General features: G+C 36.6%; 1 protein-coding gene and 2 non-coding genes across 3 annotated transcripts; all 3 read right to left on the bottom strand.

The window, feature by feature from the left end:
• Window positions 1-5,370: 5,370 nt before the first annotated feature.
• vamp3 (vesicle-associated membrane protein 3 (cellubrevin)) lies at window positions 5,371-13,327 on the bottom strand. The gene is made up of 5 exons (XM_084731033.1): window positions 13,211-13,327; window positions 8,139-8,217; window positions 6,490-6,648; window positions 5,833-5,884; window positions 5,371-5,575 (listed from the first exon to the last, which is right to left on the bottom strand). Coding segments are annotated over exons 1-5 (309 nt in total). The 5' UTR covers window positions 13,213-13,327; the 3' UTR covers window positions 5,371-5,558.
• Window positions 13,328-19,443: 6,116 nt separating this feature from the next.
• On the bottom strand, window positions 19,444-19,516 carry trnar-acg (transfer RNA arginine (anticodon ACG)). The gene has a single exon. It is a non-coding gene; the product is annotated as a tRNA-Arg (tRNA).
• A 1,914-nt stretch (window positions 19,517-21,430) lies between these two features.
• Window positions 21,431-21,503, bottom strand: trnar-acg (transfer RNA arginine (anticodon ACG)). The gene has a single exon. It is a non-coding gene; the product is annotated as a tRNA-Arg (tRNA).
• Between the last annotated feature and the right edge of the window lie 121 nt (window positions 21,504-21,624).

Here is a 21,624-nt window from a genome sequence, read left to right as displayed (position 1 = left end):
TTTTTTTCCACTAAAAAAGAAAATTTGAATGCTATAATGACCATTCCCACTAACTGAATCACATTTCACAATTTCAATCAAAATAACTGCAATGATTTCTTTTTATCATCTTGTGCAGCCCTGCTTTAAGGTTAACATTTATTTCATGAGGCAAATACTCAGATTTAGGTGAAAATTCTTAAAACAAGTTAAATAATTATAGATTTGAGCTACGTACATCCAAAAGTTGCATAGCAAGCTTGTAGGTACAGCAAACTATAACATTGAGTATATATAGGTCACCTCAAAAATCAAGATTATCAGCATAACTAAATAAACACACACAAATACAAATGCTGGGAAAAAATATAAGGAAATCCACACTGATACCTGTTTTTCATGCCTCCATTCATTGGGGAGTAAAAAGCCTTTCAAACTTTGACAACAACCCACAACCCATTCCCACTCAAAACAAACCTGACACTCTTAACGGGTCACCACCCCCTCCCCACATGAACCCAGTAACCTCAATAACCTCAGTAACCAGTGCTCAGCTTAAGGCTTAAGGAGAGTCAGATACTACCACTTCACCGAAATGTGAAGCACAGCCGCCATTATGACATCATTAAAACTGCATTAGTGAGTACATTGCCACAAATCTGGCCAGCTAAAAACAACATTTAATGACACATTATCGTATACGTAAGAACGTAACTCATAGAACTAGCAGTACCATGAGGCTAGAAGTGCTCTTCCAAGTTTAAGTTTAATCATTACAGTGTAACGTGAATTGATGTCTTACTAGTCTGTAGAGTAGCTGATATGAGCTAATATTCAGTTATTACTCACACAATGAAATTGTCCCCGAGCAACAGTAGCTGCAACTCGTTAATAACTCGCTAAGAAAGCGTCCCTCGCTAACGTTAACAGCAACCCCCTGACTTATGGCAGACATGTCATTTAGCTAGCTAACACATTAGCAATGCACAATACTCTACACTACTTGCGACCAGTGCATAACTTACTGCATAGAAATGTAAAGCATTCAGCTGAAACTACACAATACACACTCAAAAGAATATACTAGGACGCAAGACAAGCATTAAATTTCATTTGTTTACATCCACCGTTCTCTGTACTTGGTGCCGTGGGCGAGGTGGTGAGCTAGCTTTAGCAAACTCGCTAACGACACCTCAAATCTTCTGTTTTCTGATTAAATTCTCACCTTTCCGATTCCGCGTGTGGTTCGGCTTCAATATCCAACAATTGAATTTGTCTCAAATTGTTCAACAGGCCGTATTAGCAATATTTTTTTTTAATTATGTCCCAGTCACGGAGGTAAATCGTCATCCACTCTGGAGCGCTTGACACATTTGTGCAACGTGAGGCCGGTGCCGTGTAACTCCGCCCACTCCACGATGATTGGACAGGACAATTTAGCATGTAGCGTATGATTGGATATGACGCCTATTAGCGGGCGTGTCTAAACGCAGCGATCTGTCAGCGGCTTGCTTGCGGTTCACGTGGACATCCATGTTACACAACAGAGGGAAAACAAGCAGAATGCGCAAGCAGCGACTCACTATAAGCTGCATCCACCTCTACTACTGAATGAATGAACAGAGACGCTGTGCTCCTAGTACAGCTGATGATGCAGGTCATTCATCATGCTGCCTTTAGGATGAAGTTTTGGCTATGAACTATTTTTGTTGTTCATTTGATATATTAATATGATTTTTATTGAAGCAAATGACAAGAATTAACAATTTGAAAAATCGATTAGTAGTTTCAGCCATTTTCAAAGCAAGGATGCCAAAACCCTCATATCATTATGTTTTTCTTGTTTTTTTTTTTTTTTTGTTTTTTTTTTTAGCATACTTTAGTGTACTTGCAGTCAGACTATTCATCCGTATACTTAAGTGTGTTAATGATTAGATAACTTCAACTTGGAACAACTAATTTTGTACCAAGAATATTTTTGTTGTAATTAAATTGTAGAAAAGCAAAGTTTAAAGTTAATTTAATATAAATTTATTTGCTCAGGTGAAACAGCTTTAAGTATACTTAGGACACTTAAAGTGCTGTGTAAGTACACGCTCGATTAAGGAAATTGAAGTTAACCTTGTTTGTGCTACTTTAAACTTGAAATAAACTTATGCTGAAGTGTACTTCTTGTAAACATACTTACATATAGTTCTAATTAAGTGAAATTAAGTACACTTTAATAAAGTATACCAATAGTGTATTACAAAAGAAAAAAAAAATTATACTTTTCAAAAGTAAACTAACTTACCACTACAAGTATCTGCAATTTAGTATACTTTTTAAAAAAATCCACTAATGTACAATTTACAGTTCACTTACAATAAAGTATGCTTCTTTTAAGTATGCTGAAATAGCTCTTTAAGTATTGCATAATTAGCATATTTAATTTTAGTAAATTGAAGTTAAACTTAATTACATCTTTTTTAAAGCACACTTTTTAAAAATACAGTTTTGTTTTTTTTGTTTTTTTATGCTTACTTTAAAGTAAGCATAAAACTTCAAGTATACTTGTAGTAACTTTTGTATTCTTAAATTATATTTGTAACATGCTAAAGTATGCTACATTTTCTTTACCTGAGCAGGTTGGGTCAGATTACTTTGAATTGTAGGCCAAGTAAGTTACTCAATAGAAATAACACAGTCATTTTTGTGATTAGTAATCTAAACTACTGAATTACAAAAAAGTGTAATCTAATCTAAATACTTTTGAATTACTTCATAATCAAACATTGTAAACATTGCACATTACACTAAACAATGGATGCAGTCATAAAAATTTGACTCACTCAACATTTACAGTTTGTCAAATCAAATGATATATGTGTGTGTGTGTATGTGTGTACACATAAATAATCAGAAAGTATGATCACGTAAAGCTTGACAATGTAACTATAAAAAATTTTAAATGTAATCTATGCTGATCAGTTATTTTTTGTAATCTGATTACATAATGCTGATTACATGTGATATGACTTGTTCCAGCCTCTCAAATGTTAATATTTTCTGTTAAACTTTGGCCTTTGATAATTAACCTATTAAGTTATTTCACAAATTGTAACAGACTATTTCCCAACATTTCATTAGTCAATAGACCATTTGCAAAAAACAAAAAAGTTATGGCCAGTCCAGTCCCAAGTAAAGGAATTATGCCAATGCTTTTTGGAGAATAATAATAATAACAGTGAAAGTAGCTAAGTTAAGAAAACTAAATGATGCTGGCAAACATGGTAGCCGTCCTGCTGTGGAAAGTTTATTGGGACTGGGTCTCATGGGGTGGGTCAGGGACAAAGCTACTGAGGTAAACAAGGTGGTGTTGCTAATAATAGATCACACCCCTTTCAGCAATGAAACACAGTAACATTAGTAGAAAATTGTTTTTCTTCCAAGCTTTCTGGCTAATGAGATGTCAGCAGTGTGAATGACCCACTGGATCTTTGCTTAAGTAAAAGGTACAGCTTTATCTGACTCCAACAGACTATATGGCCATCTAAAAAGCTAGACCAAGACTAAAAATGCATATTCTGTCACATATCAGAAATAAACAATCAGATGAGGCTTTGTCATTTCTGTTAAATCGATTTTATTCAAGCAAAAGGCATGTAGGGTCAAAGAGTAGAATTGCACTTATTTCCAAATATATAACCAGTAGGTAGACATGAGCAATGCACAGAAGTTTCTGGGGTTCAAATTTCAGGGGTAGATGGGAGAGGATGATGACATTTCCATGCATCTGTGATAAAGGTCTGGCCAGTAAAATCACTTTCAAACATATTACACAATTTCTTTAATGGCTACACTGTGGCCATACACTACCCAAATGTCTAAAGAGCCCATACTTGTGTTAGTGTTACAATTACAATAATATCAAGCGTGCACCTTGAAGGTCAAACAACTGCTAATGTCTTAAAAACTACTGAACAATGTAACATCAACAGTTCTCAGAGTGAAATGAAAGTAGAAAGTGATCCCAAATTCTGTCTCATTAAAATACTTTCATTTTATTAGGATGGAGGCAACAGGGGGGCATATAATCATCCAGTGTTGCTACAGTACATATCACACTGTCATTGCCCGACAAAGATTTTCTCCAAACACTCTGATGCTCAGCAGGAGCGAACAGCTGAAAGAAAAGATACTATACAGTTGCTTTAAGGTTAGTACTATAGAATAGATAGCAAAACAAAAAAAAGCTGTTGTTAAGAATAATAACCAAAATTTCACACTCGAGAAGTACTTGGCATTGATCTGGTAAATACCAGTGTGACTAAACAGAGGACTTCATTAAAGGTTAATAAGCAAGCAGCACAGTATTTGTTTGAACAGTGAGAGCATTCAGAAGGCACAACTGTTTACTGGCTGGTAAATATCATCAACAAGGCATGTCTGTATTTTGGCTGTTCTCCATTGGAGAAACCAATTAAGGCATCTGTCTACTACTATTTTCTTATTTTGTTGTATTTTACAAAGGCCCATCCTTGAGGCGTGATTGAGATAATTCACGATTTTAAACCCAGTGTAGCACTTTTTTGTTCTTTAAAAAAAAATCCTTGTAGCTGTTTCACTAACCTAACCTTGTGAGGCTGTTGGCCATAGCATGGAGGCACTTATCTAGGTAGAAACTCAAGGAGGATGTACAAGGATAGGTATGATCAGGTGGTTCAACAATGTGTTACTGGTTACCTTTTTGTTGCAGAGTGACCAATGAAATGTCTCTTTATTCAATACAAAATTAAATGTTTTGTACAAAGCACCTAATTAGCTATCAACCATGTGCATGATAAAATAAGGCATCAGATCCCATCATTCCCTGGTCAAATTTGACCATTCGTAAGATGACACACCAGCACATTTCTTTTAAAAATGAGGAAAAGAATCAAAATATTGGCACTCTGAAATGTACAAATGTGTATTTGTTGTAAAGGGGCATCTCTTCAATGATATGTAGGGTTACTGTTACACTCTTAACTAACACATATCTTCAAAGGCACTTTTCTTAACCTGGAACACAAAATCAATGGCTATTAATAAAACATAAAAAAGTAAATATAAGTTGAGGAGAGTTTACAACAACATTCTTCATTCTAGTCCTGAGGTTGGAGTGTGTGTTTGTTTGCTTTGTCATACAGTCCAAGATGACGAATTTATACTTTTCTTATGGTTTTAGATGAGTTTAGTTATCAACTTGTTTCTGTATCTATTTTTCTTTTTTCTTTGGCACATGATATGGCACTCAAATACAGGTTTAGTGATGACTGATATGGTGTGGTAATGCAGGCTAAACACACACAAACACACACACACACACACACACACATTCTTTCTCTTTCTCACACACACACACGCACGCACGCACACACACGCACACACGGGGCAAACCAGGACAAGGAATGAAGACCCCCGGCAGGAGGGGAAAAATGTTGTGGAGCTCAGTAGCCAGTAATCATATGACGTCTTCCTCCAAGACATGAATTGTGCATGCTGCTCTTCTCCTCTTCTTCATCACTGCCTCCACTCCTCCTCCTCTTGTTGCAGTTTTACGAATAATTCCAAACTGTGAGTGAAGTAGGGAGGAACTTTTAGATGACAGACTTACATAAACTTATTGGTTTTGCAGAGGAATGTCCATAAATGTGAAAAAAATATATATATATTTCCAATGTATATATATACTATATCAAATACAGTGTATATAATCAACAAAGGTTAAGCTGAAATCACTGTCAAGTTATTATATGCATTTGGTTACACTTAATATTGCAACAATACTTTCAAAACTGTTGATGACTAACCACAAGGCTTGATACTCACTAACAATGATGATGATGATGATCACTATGACAGCTATCAGGATGGCCCACATCTGTGAGGGGTAAAGGAACAGCAAATTCAGTTTCTGCACACTTCAGCTGGAATTAGGATGCCAGTTTTTTTATTCATATTATTTTACTCTGATTTAAATATTTGTTTAGTGCGTGTAGCATGACAGGGCTGAAACTTACATTTCACTGTGCAACCCCATGTTGTTAAATGACAAATGAACCATAAATCACCTTAACATTTATTGAAAGAGAAGTCTGTTATCATTTGTAGCACTTTTTCTTTTTTTGTTTTTGTATGTTTGTTTCACCTCAGTATGCTACTTTCTCCTAAGGAATGTACTATTTTTCCTTTCTCTTTTTAAGTTTTTCTCTCTTCAATGTATTCTTTGATTTACTCATTTGTAAAGCACTCTGAATTTACTTACCTTGTCTGTAAGTTGTGTGTAATCAAACATCGTATTTTTGATACTGTTAAAATTAAGCTATTGATTAGGTGAACATGAAACACCATTTGAGGCTTTTCCAAGAGCAATATAGTTCAGATCACCTGTAGCCTTGAGACTTCTAGTTCATGTAAGGTCAGTTACTTTCACTTACAGTGGGGGGAAAGAGGGTGCATTTTATTGAAATAAATTCTATTTAGCACCTTGCAGTTCTTCCACCAGTACTTCCTTTTCAGCTTAGCAGCACTGGTCTCGAACTGGGAGGCTCCAGCCTGCAGTGCGTCTGCTCGGTCATCCAGTTCAGACAGCTTCTGGTCACGCTCCAGCACTTTGTCCACATTAACACGCATAATATCTACCACCTACACACATACAACAAGTAAAAAAAACATTTATTAAGTGTCAGTACTTTTTAAATGCCTGTTCCTCAGTGCACTGGATCTGAATAATCCTGACTAAACCAAACACAGCCTTAATTAGTTTAAGCATTTGTAGTGAACAGAAACAAAGATTCAATATTTCACATATAGAAGGATGACATAAATGATCTTAGTGTGAAGTAACCTCTAACAATGTTACTTAACAACACCACCAATCAAGAGAGATCACACCTTACAAGGTAAAAATTACAGACACACTTTTGCTTAATAGCGTTCACTGAGGGGCATGCATGTGCATACACGCAGTATCACAGAATACACATAACCCATATGTTCCACTGATCCACAAACCCCACTACTGCCCCTCCTCTCAGATGTAGCAGCAGGGTGGGGAGGAGTGTGTAGGCCCATGCAGGCCTTACATAACCCTGGAGACAGTGATTATATAAACTTCTGACAGCCAATCGGAGGCTTAATGTGACACACTAAGGTTAAAGTTCTGCGTAGGAGGGACTAACATCAAGGAAGCCACAACTGAGAAAGACAGAGGGAAAACAGTTAAGGGGATTAAGAGTGAAACCGCCAGAGGAGCGATTCCTGGCAGCCATTATTTCCTGGTGACCTCACTGACACGATTTTGAATGTAATTTTGAAAAAGTGAATAACAAATGGCTGTCGCTGAATGTTTTCTGACATGTGAGATGACATGTGGAGGTAGAGTGTTAAGAGAGCTGCTGATTCCACATTGTGATGATTCATGATACTGCTGCCAAGGGTTATGCAAGTCTCTGCTAAAGACAGATGTCAAGGAAGAACGGAGTCATTCAGCGTGGCTGAAAACAGAGAGGGGGGAAAAGACTGGAGTTCAATGATAAGAGTGGGCTAAGTGAGATAAACAAGGTACACCGGGAAAGGATGGTGCACAGTGGGGGGTAAAGAAAATATTAATACACTTGAATATCATGATATTATTTTTTGTGATTGATTCTCAAAAACACTGTATTGTGATTTATGGAGTGGTTAATTTTGTGTTGCCTTTAAATCCCCAACTGCTAGATAGCAGTGTTGTTATCTTCACTAATCTGATTACATAAAAAAGTAAACTTTTTACACTCAGATTTTCAGCATGTGGTACCGTGTGTTCTTCATACTACGACAGTTTTCCTGAAATTAGATTAAAAAAATACCAGTATATCACCTTGCTTACAGGATCACAATATACTGAATCGTATGTATAGTGATTCTTATCATATCACCAGATTCTTGCCAATACACAGTCCAAGTGAACAGTAGGAAAATACAAAATGCCCACCATATCTGTCAAAATCCAGGATACATTCAAAAGAAAAAAAACATAAACTGAGATTTTTATATTTATGTTTTGGGATTATTATCGATATCAACCAGTATAAAAAAATATGTTTGGGGCTTTAACTGAACCTTGTAAACCAGTAATCAGAGACATATCATACCTCATCCACCTGGGCCTGGGTCTGCTGCAGGCGCCTGTTGCCTGACGTTGCGCCAGAACCTTCTGGACCAATGGCTGACCTGGTAAAATTATGAAAATTAAGTGTAGATATTAGCCTTCTGCAAGAGTTGACAAAAAATATTTTACATACAATCTCACTTAATATGTATCTTAAATGAGACAATGATTAATGCAGTTGGTGATAAGTGGAAGTAAACAGCCTGACCACAATAGCAAAAATCTATCCTATCTTCTTAAATTCAGGCATTCTTGAAAAAAACAAAGCAAAGCATAAACAAACAAAAAAGATGAATGAACTGATTACACACCTGAAAACACTATAATTTGTAAATTTAAAGACACATTTCAGCTAAAAATAAGATAAGAATTATCTTCTGCCTACATAGCTGTTAATTTCCCTCTGTGAAAATGCTGCATTTTTTTTAATTTTGTTACAGATAAATATGAATTAACACCACAGAATTCAGTATGAAGAAAAAATTCTGATGAGAAACAAAACTTAATTTAATATTCCACCCACCCCGACACATCATTATGCCATTTTGTGATCATTAAATTGTTACATGACATAAAATGCCAAATTGTTTAAAATGTGTTGAGGTTTCTCAGGCAAGGAGGGTTGACTGTCTTAGAGGTGAATGTCTACCACACAGCACAAACTCCAGCCTAATTTGAGGGTGGTCTTGGGGAGGGCAATGCAATTACATGATAATTACAAACTATATTAAAGTAATGCATCCAAAACTGCACCTACCTAAAGAATGGTTGGTGAATACCAAAACTTCACATATTAATATATTGAAAATCTCTCACTGATATAGAAGACTGTTACACAGACTGGTTATAGAACTGAGATGACTCGCTCCTGAAAGGAATAATTAGTTAAATTTGGGATGGGGAAGAGGTAGGACATGTGTTTGTGTGTAAAAATTGATATTGAATTCACGCTCTATTTTGTCCCTCTGCCAATAATTGCACTCATTAATCACAACGGTGTGCTTTTACTTTCCAAATGTAATTTTCATGTCTGCATGGTGACTGAAGTGTGATTCCCAAAAATAAATGAGATTTGCTGCAGTATTAAAATGCTGCTAAATAGCTGATGATAGCTTACACATTTGGAAAAAATGACCAGCTGTGCAATTTGAGCCTAACAATGTGTGCCCTGCCCATCTTAAACTGCAAGCATGCAACTGAATTCTTATTTTCTTAAGTTCCTTCTTTCATAGCAATTTGGGAAGATTATTCTCTACAATAAAACAAATACAAATCATGGAAAGGAACAAGGAAACTGTGCTGCTTATTATTATTTTCTTTTTACTTTGATCATCTATTTGGGATTTCTAGATTTGATATGCATTCCTTATCCCTGCAGTCCTTTTAAGAGTGGTTAGTTACTGCCACCCGCTGACTCAAGACAGCATTGCTCTGCAATGACCACATTCATCTTTACAAAGGCAAGATATAACTGAAATTGGGCAGATGGGTTGAGGGTGCTTACACTGAACTGCAGGGATTATACTGGATTTATTACAACTCAGTAAAAGAGACCAGTGTGGCAGTTTTATAGCATATACTTAGACTCATCCCACATTTAAAGAAAGCCAGAGATGGATCTCTCCTTTTCCTTAACATGCAATACAATTATTGCTCACAGCAAGCTGGCACACCCATGCAGACAAAAATACAAACAAAACCTGCAAAACATTTAGGCCAACGATGTTCAAAACATCATTTATAATTCCTTGAGAGAAAACAGTCACCAATGAAATTGCTAGTGCAGGATAGGCAGTAGCTTCATTTTGCCTTTTTGATAAACACATGTTCATCAAATCAAAGTTTCTTTAAACGACAGAAACAAAGTAGTTCCTACATGAAACTGCTCACAACAAGGTCTATGGATTATCTTGAGAAACACGCTCAATTTGTGGAAAAAGACATTGCTTTTGAGTTTTTCAAGTGTTATTTTTGGTGCTTTGAGCACCACAAGCTGAGTGCCACTATATCTGAGTGAAGGCAGACATTCCTACAGCCAATATCTCACTCACAAAAAACTAAATAGATGGATAAATAGCACTACAGGTCAAAGGAAAAAAAGATGTATTTTTAATTTTAGGGTGAACTGTCCCTTAAACTGCAGGCTAGACCTGCTGTGCAGCAACTCTCACAGGAGGCTGACAAACTGATAAATCATCACCTAAACTAGACTTTTGCTAACCTTCTGACCAAGAAACTGTTGACAGACCCAAACCCTCCCAGCCTATCTCTTATTTATGCTGATATTACAGAAAGAGGGCTTGTCTTACTTTCAAAATGTTCAATTGTTTTGGCAACAATAATGATATAGTGAAACTGATATCGTAACAGCCCAATTAAACATTCTGTATACTGTATTTGTTTGCAATACATAATAGTCAGTGGGTGGTGATGACTGAGGAAGCAGAGTGCAGCAGTAACAAAGGATGCATTTCCGTATTTTCTAGCCAACTACTTCCTCCACTCTCTCCAAAATCCCCCTGAATGTACAAACACAAACCTAACTTGGGCTACGAAAGGTATCAAAATGTGAGAGAAACACAAAAGATGATGGAGCATACTATTAGTTTCTTGGCTTAGTATCAATATGTGAACAAACCTGATGTACACGGCTGCCTAACAAAGTCAGAAAACAAACCTATTTGTCCAACAGCCAGTTGATCCTATAACCTGGCTGTTACTTTTACAGAGCAGAGTAGCTGAGAGAGAATGCAAACATCACAACCAGTCTGAGTGTATAAACATCTGTCAGCATTAGCAGTCAACTCTGGCTGGCTGATGCCCCCTTTAAAGATAGCATTAGTCTAGTGTGGTGAGGAGTCTTCACCAGGGCCAGGCAGGTTTAAGGTACATCGAAACCGAGCTGGGCCCAAGGAGCAGACTGACTCAGTTGTACAAACATTTTTGGATCATCCTTTCTCCTATTGTGAGTCCTAATATGATTATACCCCCAGCATTACTTTTTACCTAGACAGATTAGATACTTATTTCATGTCCTTGATGCTTTCCACAAAACTAGCTATTCCCTGAAACACTAGTGGTTACATTTTTGTCTATCTGCATGGGAGTTGGGTGCACAGGGTGAGAACACTGGTGGATACATTTTCATATGTCTTCATGGGATTTAGTTATGCATGCTTTTCTCCCATGCCTGTCTTGGTCACAGACACCATTATTTTCTGAACACATCTAGGCAATAAAAAAAAATAACTAAGCCCTTTTATTAAAAATCAATTAAAATGCTTAAACTTGATTACTTATACATAAATAAGAAAAATCAAATAAATGATTATGAATAAACAAGGAACAATATCTTCCACACTAAGCCTTACACATTGCATACTCTTAGCCCAAGGCTATCCTGAGCTCTTTTAGCCCTAAACAGTGATACAAGAGGTCACTTACAGTACAGTCCAACTGTCTAGAATGTCAACATAGGAACACATCACAATCATCTAATTAGTGTTGCAGATTCTTGATGTAACAGCAAGGTCTCTATGTTTAAATTAAAAATAAATAAATAAATAAATAGTTTGAATTCTCACTTTAAAATAAATCTATGACTTTCTGTAAACACAAAATGTCCATCTCCTGGTTAATACAGCAGGACTTTTTAAAGAAAGTTTCTCCAATCTCTCATAACCTAGTTCGTTTTTCCATTTATTTGTTCATGAAAATGTATAGTAAAAATGTTTTACATTTCCCTTATGTCATACATAATTTCTTCACATCATAACATCCAAACTGTGACCAAACTACATGAGATTTCCTTAAACAATGAGAGAAAGTAATCAAAATAACTTTGTCTCCAGTATTATCTTAAATACTGTATCAATAATTATTTTTTTTTTAGAACTTCATCAAAGATAGGGGAATTTGTCTACACCCACAGCCTCTCTACTGCATAGCAGAAGTGAAAAAATATTGTAAAGCATGCAAAATTAGGTGGTTAAGGTCATGTGTCATGTATCATGTCCTGTGTAACTGTACTGCACATCAAACTAAACCGTTAACTTATTTCATCACCTAAGGTTGAGTAACTTTGCGCAAAACAAAAAAACCCAAAAACATTATTGGTGACAATCTGTCTTAAATGTTTGTCTGACCAGGACTCACTCAAATAAGTACTATGCAAGTGTGAGTAAATTTGATCAGGGCCGCAAACCAACTTTTGCACATCAAGGTTCTTGGTTTGCAGTTGTCCATTTTCAATTTCATTCATTTTATTTGAACAGATTTCTGGTGCAGAGTGGATATGACGGGTTGGGGGAGGTTAATGGAAATAAGGGGTTTTAAGAAGAGATTTGGCTTGCGCTGCAACAGTTGTTATTTCTATTGTAACATGACCAAACTCAGATAAACCCTGAGTAGTAGAACTAAAACATAACTAAGTCCTAGTTACTCCACTTCAATTATGCTCTTATCTTTACAATTACTGATACCAAACAACAGCTAAGTTAACCACCAATATATTTCCTGTTTTAAATTGACATTTTGCCACTACTTGTACCTTGCTCAAATTGTAGTGATTTTCATTTATAGTGGCAATATTTTCACTTCTGAACCACTAGTTTGTTTGCTTACTATGTAGTACCTAGGTCAACCTAACAGAAAACCGGGAGAGAAAAGGCTAGCGTGCGACCATAGAAAACAAAACTAATGTTAGCATTAAGCTAATTGTCCAACATTAATATTTACGCAGCTGTAGACGTGTTATAAGCGCAGCGTGTATGTTTTCTGTTACTGCCTAATTCACTAGAACCGCTGACATAGTTTGTGTTAGGCAGAGTTACTATGCTCTAATGAAACCTAACATAATGTAAACTAGCTTAGCCTAGCTGAATCTGGAAAACTACCGTCCTAGCACTTGTTGCATGCTAGCATCAAAGTTTTGGGCGTTGCTTTTTTTTTCTGTGACCCTGTTTCAACAAACTACCCGGAAGGCCTCTGTCTAAGACAACTTTGAGCGAGTAACACTTTACTGTAAAACTATACGTAGAAACATAATAGACTTACATTGTGAAAGGAAATTTCTTTGGACGACACCGCCGCTGTTTCTTGACTGTAAGCTACAAGCTAAAGTGTCAAGCCGTAACTGTTACTGCTGTCGATTGTTACGCTGCATTCAGGTGCTATCGGAAAATGGGAAATGAGAAACGTATACAAGCGACAGATAATTTATGTAATAAATAAAACCAGTGTACACATACATTTATTTTTTGTACTCGAGTAAAGGGTTGTATATTGTGTGAAACTAATCCTAGCGTTAAATTTGAATGTAAAAATATCTCGAGACTGTGCAACCTATACAGTCCAACAGTACAGTAAAAGCACATAGCAATTCTGTGGTACTTGGTTATATAATAATAAATGAGGCCTCTACCTCAGTATCCGAGTTAAAATGGAGGTTGAGTGAATGAATACTTTCCCAAATAAAAAAAAATCATCCAAAAAACAACTCATTATATGTGTTCAATTTTGTTATTAGATTACAAATACTGTATTTACTACTTGAAGTTGAGTTTACGATAGACACTTGAAGGCAACATTAAAGAGGCAGTACCCTGACGCTCTCTGTGCATAACTGCAATTATCAACGCATAATATTAGATTATGACATTAAAGGAAGCTGCTACTCGAAAATATAGGGCGAGATTTTACGTTGGTCATTCAAATAGAAGAGTAACGCCTCAAATCTGCGTATTTTCACCATTCATTCATTCCATAGGTCATCTGTCCGGCAGATAAAACGAGGAGAAAGCGACCAGCAAAGCCCGTGATCAGCATGTGACTGTGGGAACTAACACTTTACATTGCATATTTTCGAAGTGTACATACATGTCTTTCACAACTTAAACTGAAAAAAGTCTGACTGGCAAGAGTGAGGCATATTTGAAGTAGTCCACATGGACAAAAATTATGCCTGTAGACTTAAAATACAGCAATATTTGAATCGGTTCTCTGCAGACTTGCAGTCCTCCTAACAGACTGACTTCTAAATAGAAACAACATTGATATGAGGACAATGATATTCTTTGTTTTAGAGACCATCTACAAATATAAATTAAATGCTGCAGGATACAGGTCAGGGTATGAGCAGTGAGTTTTTTCCGTCTAAAGTGATTAAGCAGATTAAAGTGAGCTAGTGCCAATTCCCTGGATTGTGTTAACTGGATGGATCCAAACCCTACCAATATCAACACAACAGTAACAAAGCATATTACACACCAGTACAAATTGCAGAACAGATAACTACACAGTACACCACCCGCTGAAAAAAAACATGTTACACTCCCTAAATTCTACATTTTGTACACACCCTGTGACAACAAGTTATCACAGCACAAAATGATTAATGTGGGTTAAGAGTTGTGTTAAAAGGCAGCAGCAAAAAGGCAGTCTATCTGTCTCTGTGAATAGCTTCGTCTGGGCACTTTTTCTAAATATTTATTTTTACTCAATTTAAGGTCCAGTGGTTAAGCTTTACAGGGATTTATTGGCAGAATATGGCAGAAATGAAATTAAAAAAACTCCAATGTTTGTTTTCATTAGTGAATAATCACCTGAAAACAAGAATCGTAGTTCGTAGTTTCCATTACCTCAGAATGATATATCCTTATATCCTTGTATCATGTTGCTACAGTATGCCCGAAATGGACAAACCAAACACTGGCTCTAGAAATAGATTTTTGAGTTTCATGGCCATTGTATGTTCTCTTACAGGCCAGGAAGGGGAGGGTGAGACGATGTTCGACGAGCTCACTGCTGGTTGCCACTAAATCCTACACACTGGTCTTATGACGCTAAGATAGTTTTCCTTTAATTTGTCACCCATCTATAATGAACAAACATGAACATACTGTAATATACATTTATTGAAATGTTCACAGAAATTTCCTCGTTGACAATGGTTAGTTTGCACTTAACATGTACTGAACATATATGAACATATCTTCACAGTCCAGTGAAAACCACTTATCTCCAAAATGTCAACCAAGAAAAACAACCATGTTTTCAGTTTTGTGGCAGTGCATTTTACAGATGCTCCAGTGGCTCTGTAAATGGTTTGTTTGGTATAAGAAATAGGAGACTTGTCTCAGTTAATTACAGAACACTCCCTCATTTAGTTTTATCAAAAAAATCTAAATCAAAGTGGTTTTCCAGTGGACAGTGACAATACATTTTTAAATTTTAGCTATATTCCCAATAAATCAAATGCTATGTATAATATGCCACAAAATTAACTTAATATTGAAGAACTCTTTAAACTATTGAGAAAATACACTTTAATATTTGGTTATACATTATTGAAACAAGATATTCTCAATTCTATCTTCCAAGAGACCTTTTTTTTTTTATTTCTAACTCAGATAAGTACCAGTACCAGTATAAATATCAAACACTAATCTGACAACTAGAAGTATCAAGTAAAACAGTTTCTTGATTTTTTTAACATAAAAGAAAGGAAATTATGCATGCAAATTAATCCTTAAACAATACATCTTCATTGGTTAACTCCTTTGTTTAATGATTTATCTTGGTGATTATACTGTATATTTTATATTTACACTGCATTGCTGGTTGACCTTGACCCAACAAAAACAACACTGTCGTGTTGTGCTCTCCGTCTCGGCTACATCCCAGATCCTTCATCCGTCGCAGCTTCCCCTCCAGGTGTCTGCTACAAGACAAAAGTGTTTTTAGGCTTTGCTGTGATGGTTTTTATTCATAAACATCTTGAGTAAGATGAGATTTATTTATTTATTCATTTTAAAACACAATGAAGTCAAGACTCAACTTCAAACTCTTACAACTTACAAAGCTCGCTTCTTTCTGAGCAGCTCCTCCATCAAAGAACAGGCTGGACCTGTCCTCCTATAAATAAGGTGTCATATTTATTCTAGATTTAGTACATAATACACAACAATACTCAATCTAACAGCATCAGTGAGGTGTGCTCTTCAGTGAAGGTCTGTCTTTATGGCTCGGCTTTATGCGAAACAAAGAAACAACATGTACCTAAATGTACGACAACATGACAGAAACTCCAGTTGGTCACATTCCACCTCTCTGCTGGCTTTCATGCTGGTCACCTGATATTTGAAGCAGGTGCACTAAGTAACAAAGTGGATGTTAATGGCCTCCCTTCACTGTGTCTTCAGATTGCAGGCCTGGTATGTAAGAACACAGTAATGGTAAATGCCTCAGTGACTCGCTTGATTTGGTTACACCTTATCCCTGTCGAACAGAGGAGTGCTTCTCAACGCTCGAGTCTCTGGACATGTTCTTTATTCATGATGTTTAGTATCATGTAGATAGGCTCTCCCTCTGTGCAGAGACCCAACACCCCGAACAGACTGATGGCCCACTTTGAATGGAAAACCTTCCTGCTGCTGACTGCGACTGTGGTTACTGACATATACACTTGTTTTCTTTTCTTTTCTACTTGCAGAGAGGAATTCTGCGTGATGGTTCTAAAGTGATCTAACTTGGTTTGAAAACATGGTTTAAAATGTTTCTTTTAAACTGTGATTTAGTGAAGAGCTTTTTCTTAGGTTGATTAAAAGGAAATATTGAGAGACAGTAATAGAGACATGTTTAATAGAAACAAAGCGTACGATGACATAAATGTGGTTCTCTTAAACTTTAAAACAAATCAAAGTCTTTTTGATGGTTGGTAATGTAAAAAAAAATGTGCAAAAACAATACAGATGACACTACTTTTTATTTCTACTACTCTGTCTGCCTGACACAAAATAATGATGATATCTATTCCCTCGACATGGCTGGTTTAAGGAGTTCAGAAACACACAAAGTGTCTGTAACATCTGTTTTCTGGTACATGCAGTGGTGAAAGATAGAGCTCCAACAATTGATCAGTTAGATCAACTATTAAATTAATCAGTAACTATTTTGATAGTTGATTAATTGGTTTGAATACTTTTTTTATTTAAGAAAAAGTCAAAATTCTCTGATTCAAGCTTCTTAAATGTGTATTTTCTGGTTTCTTAACTTGTTTAAAACAGTAAAATAAATATATTTAGGTTGACAAAACAAAACATTTGGCAGGAATCTGTTGTCCAAATACTGCAAATTTGACCCATCATCGTATCTTCTGTAGCTTTCCACCATTCAGACCAGCTCCCCCATACTTAAGTATGTATTAGCATCAAAATATACTCAAAGTGCAAAAAATTAAAGTATTAATTAAGCAGAATATCCTTTTTTTTTTTACAATAATAAACGTTAAACGTTATATAATAGGATTACAATTATTGATGCATCATTAATCTTGCAGGTGGTAAAGGTGGGGCTAATTTGATTGATCTATAATAATACATCATAATTTCTTAGTTAATTGCTATTGAATATTAGTTATATTTTGTCTTAACCTGAATCTGAAAAAAGTAACCAAGAACTGTATGTGTCAAATAAATGTAGAGGGGTAAAAAATACAGTATTTCCCTAGTATAGAATGGAAATACTTGTGTAAAGTACAGTTACCTCAAAATTGTAATTAAACTGGATACATGGCATTAATCAGGAAAGAAAGTACAACGGACGGAGAACTTACATATCCAACGTTGGTCTCCATCAGTTCTGCAGTTTCGCTGACCTCTGGGCTGCAGCCTCCTGGAAAACACTCCGATGAACGCTTCTCTCTTGCTTTTTGAAGGAAGTCCGTCGCTGTCGATTTTTTCAGCAGTGCTATCACACAAAAATGTGACACATGTACATAAATCTCCCCATGAACCCAGATAACAGCTGAGAGGTTGAAATATCAGTCATGCAGTGCCATAAAAAAAACATCTCACCTCCCTCACAGATGTAGGGGATCACGAGCATCACAGTCAGCAGTGTTGCAGCCATGTCCTTCACGCGGACCATCACACACTTGAGTGTTGTACCCTGCAGCAGCTCCTGGCACTTTGTGTTTGTCACCTGAGAAATCCCCACGCCCACCTCCATCCCAGCAGCAGCATTCCCAAGGAGACAGCAGGCATCAGATGAATTTGAACTGAGCAGAGGGGAGGGAACAAATGTGTGAGTGTGTGGAGAACATGTTATGACTGTCATTACGGTGTTTTGACGGTACTAGAAACCATGGTGAACGATGAGAAACATGTTTGTGTGTCTGTTTGTGTGCAGTGCTAAGAATAGCTTTTGGTTTGGAAAGAGTTTTAACATGTTGAAGGTCTAGGCCTATTCAAAATCTAGTAACTTTGCGTGATGAGTAACCTTTCTTGTAGTATGAGGGGTTATGATTCACTATGATTTGCCGAAAAGGCATCTGAACAATATAGATATAGATATAGATATAGATTCCAGTGGTCAAATAAGGGTGATTTAAACATGTTTTTAGTTTTACTTTGAATTTTAACTAAATTATTATCAGAGGGCCCTCAAATAAAGTTGTGTATTTGAACTTTTGCCAACCAAACTACACTAAACTAAACTAAGGTAAAAAAAAAAAAAAAAAAAAAATCTGTCATCAGTGCCTTTACTTGCATTAGATATCTTCATAAATCATATATGTGGTAGGTCAATTGAAAGAGGAGAAGCAGAAAATATTAAAATTCAAGTGAGTGCATTTGAAAAGATTTGCTGCAATACATTTTACTGATGGAAACAACTGTTTGGTAACTCTCAAAGCATGAAGGCCTTTGTGCCTGATGATGCTGCCACCTTGAGGTGAATTTGATTTCAAACCATCTTCTACTTTTTTGCAGTCACCCTCATGTGAGTCATGATAGTTACTGTAGAATTCAAACTTACAAGGACACAGGATACTTACATCCAATTCCTGTTAAGTTTAGTAAGTCAGGTTATATAATTAAATTGAGCATTTATAACTGACACTAACAAATTTGTTATTACAGCAGCCTAATTCAGGCACACGTATCATCAGTCATTATGACAAGATGTCTTCACATGAGAATTTTGTCTTGATAAACACGCATGGTAACAATAAATGTTTCAATTACAGCTGAGACATATAACTGAATAACTAATCTGTTACAAGTAAAATACATTCATTGCTGAATTTACACAGTAGTTTGATTAGGTAATAAGATAAGATAAGATAAGATAAGATAAGATAAGATAAGATAAGATACACTGTCTAGCTGCTAGTGGAAAGTCGTGTGTATTCTTTATTACCAGATAAGATATGATTCCATGATAGTATACGTTAGCTACGTAGGTATTAACCAGAGAACTGGACACTCGGCAGAAATACTTTAAAAAGTCGAGCCAGCCAGGAGTCGAACCTAGAATCTTCTGATCCGTAGTCAGACGCGTTATCCATTGCGCCACTGGCCCTACGAAAACAGCAAGGGGTACGCTTTACCCACAACCTTGACTGTCAGGATATCTATTATTATTATTTTTATTTTTATTTTTTTTCCTAAGGTACCGTCATATTTCACTCTCATCTCAGGTAAGCACGACCCGAGCTTATGTTTTCTCTAACACAATGTACAGACATCCAACACAGCAGTCACACATTGCTCTGCATTGCACCGCGGTGAAAATTATCCTGACAGTCAAAACTGGGAAAAACAATACCCTGAAGTTTTGCCTCCCTCTGTACCTGTCAGTGAGAGCCAATCGCGTTGCCCATCGCTACCAAAAATCGTACCAGTCAGGTGCCGTACCAATTGTGACAGCCAATCACCTTTCGTTGAGCCATCCACGATTTGACCAATCATAATCTGTAGAACTACCAAACTGGCGGTCATTATTCGGAAATCTCAATCGCTAACTTTACGAAAAACTAATGCCTCGAAGTTTTGGTATCATATTATACAGTTGATAAGATAGATTTTCAACTAGACTTCATATGCACATGACCAAAGTGGCTGACTAATTTTCAGACAAAAGCCAATGACAATTAGCAAAGTCTCAAACAATTCTCCATTCATAACCAGCTAGCTTTAGCTGTGCTTTATTTTAGGCTGGGCAAACACTGTGTTAGTTTATTTGCTCATAGGGCATCAAGATTAAGTCAACAACAGGCTTTTTGTAATTTAACTTTACCGAATTGTTAATACAAGATGGAAATGACAGTCGGTTTACCAATGTAAACTGTGGACTATTGTTTTTTTCTTTATTTTGATCGTCAGTTAGCTAAAACAGGGCAGAAAAGATGGGTTGGGTTTTTTGCTGAATGTGCTAATTTAGCTCCTGTGCATATTAGCAAATGGGAACAGTTAGAGTTTATAGGTCCCATAGATATATACAGGTGTATATATCTATGTTATATGTCCAGTAGTGGTAGTACATTATAATAGATAACACAATTCAGCAGTCACACATTGGTAGTTGTATCTGTCCCCGTATCTCATAATTGTGGTCCCTTGAAGAGGTAGTTAACTTTTGGGGAACTCTAAATGAGTCCATAAGGACCAGAATTGTGAGCGAAATTCTGAATGTAGACTTCCGTAACTTTTGGTTGTTAGTATAATCTAAAATTCAAGGGCTGAAATTGAACTTTTCCCTGCCCCTGTCCAGTCTTTATGCCCTGCATCTTTTCGACCTATACTAAACATTCAGTATCTTCACATTTTCATCTATATTTCAGTATAAGTACATTGTGATATCGTGTAGATGAACATTATGTAGTGTATTGTAAGTGGTGTGTTTACTCTGGGTATAAAGAAAGGTCGAGCCAGCCGGGAGTCCAACCAGGAATCTTCAGACGCGTTATCCATTGCGCCACTGGCCCTAGGCAATATTAAAGATGTACCTGTAAACCCTCGGTAATGACTGCCAGGTTGATTTCCTCTGCTGGGCAGGCAGAAGTCATTCTCAGCCAAACACTGAATTACATCATGACATAGTGACAAGCTGTCCTTCCCACATGGGACCTCTCTGACACCATGTCCACGCCTATGATTCAATACTTCAAAAACAGAAGAGCACTAGCATTTCATTTAAGTGGCAGGTTTGGGAAACCTCTTCTGTGTGGGATTCTTAATGGTTTTATAGCCCTTCTTGGCGCTCAGACACTATCCTTGCTTTCTTGCTGTAAACACCATCTGTACTTGTGATAACTTGTGGATTTCAGGTTACAGCCTACTTGATGCCCTTGCCAACTTTCCAAACTAAATTGTGATCGATTGTGTGCTGCGCTTGATAATTGACTAAAGTAAAATATCCTGTGTGCTGGCGGTTTGTCGTGTATTGTGTTAAGTAAGAACTCTGGATCAAAGTTATGTGATGACATAGAAAAATCGAGCCAGCCAGGAGTCGAACCTAGAATCTTCTGATCCGTAGTCAGACGCGTTATCCATTGCGCCACTGGCCCTATGAGGAATCGACAAGTATTGTTACCCCGGGTCTTGACTCTTAGGATAATTTCCTGCTCGGTGTAATTAGGTTTCAGTCATATCGCTCAGCGAAACGATAGTCCGCGTAAGGCTCGTATA

Source organism: Lutjanus erythropterus, chromosome 2 (assembly GCF_056507025.1).
Source record: "Lutjanus erythropterus isolate fLutEry1 chromosome 2, fLutEry1.hap2, whole genome shotgun sequence".
In the NCBI taxonomy this organism is placed as follows: domain Eukaryota; kingdom Metazoa; phylum Chordata; class Actinopteri; order Lutjaniformes; family Lutjanidae; genus Lutjanus; species Lutjanus erythropterus.
Note: the sequence above shows the minus strand (reverse complement) of the source record. Positions and strands in the feature narration are given on the sequence as shown.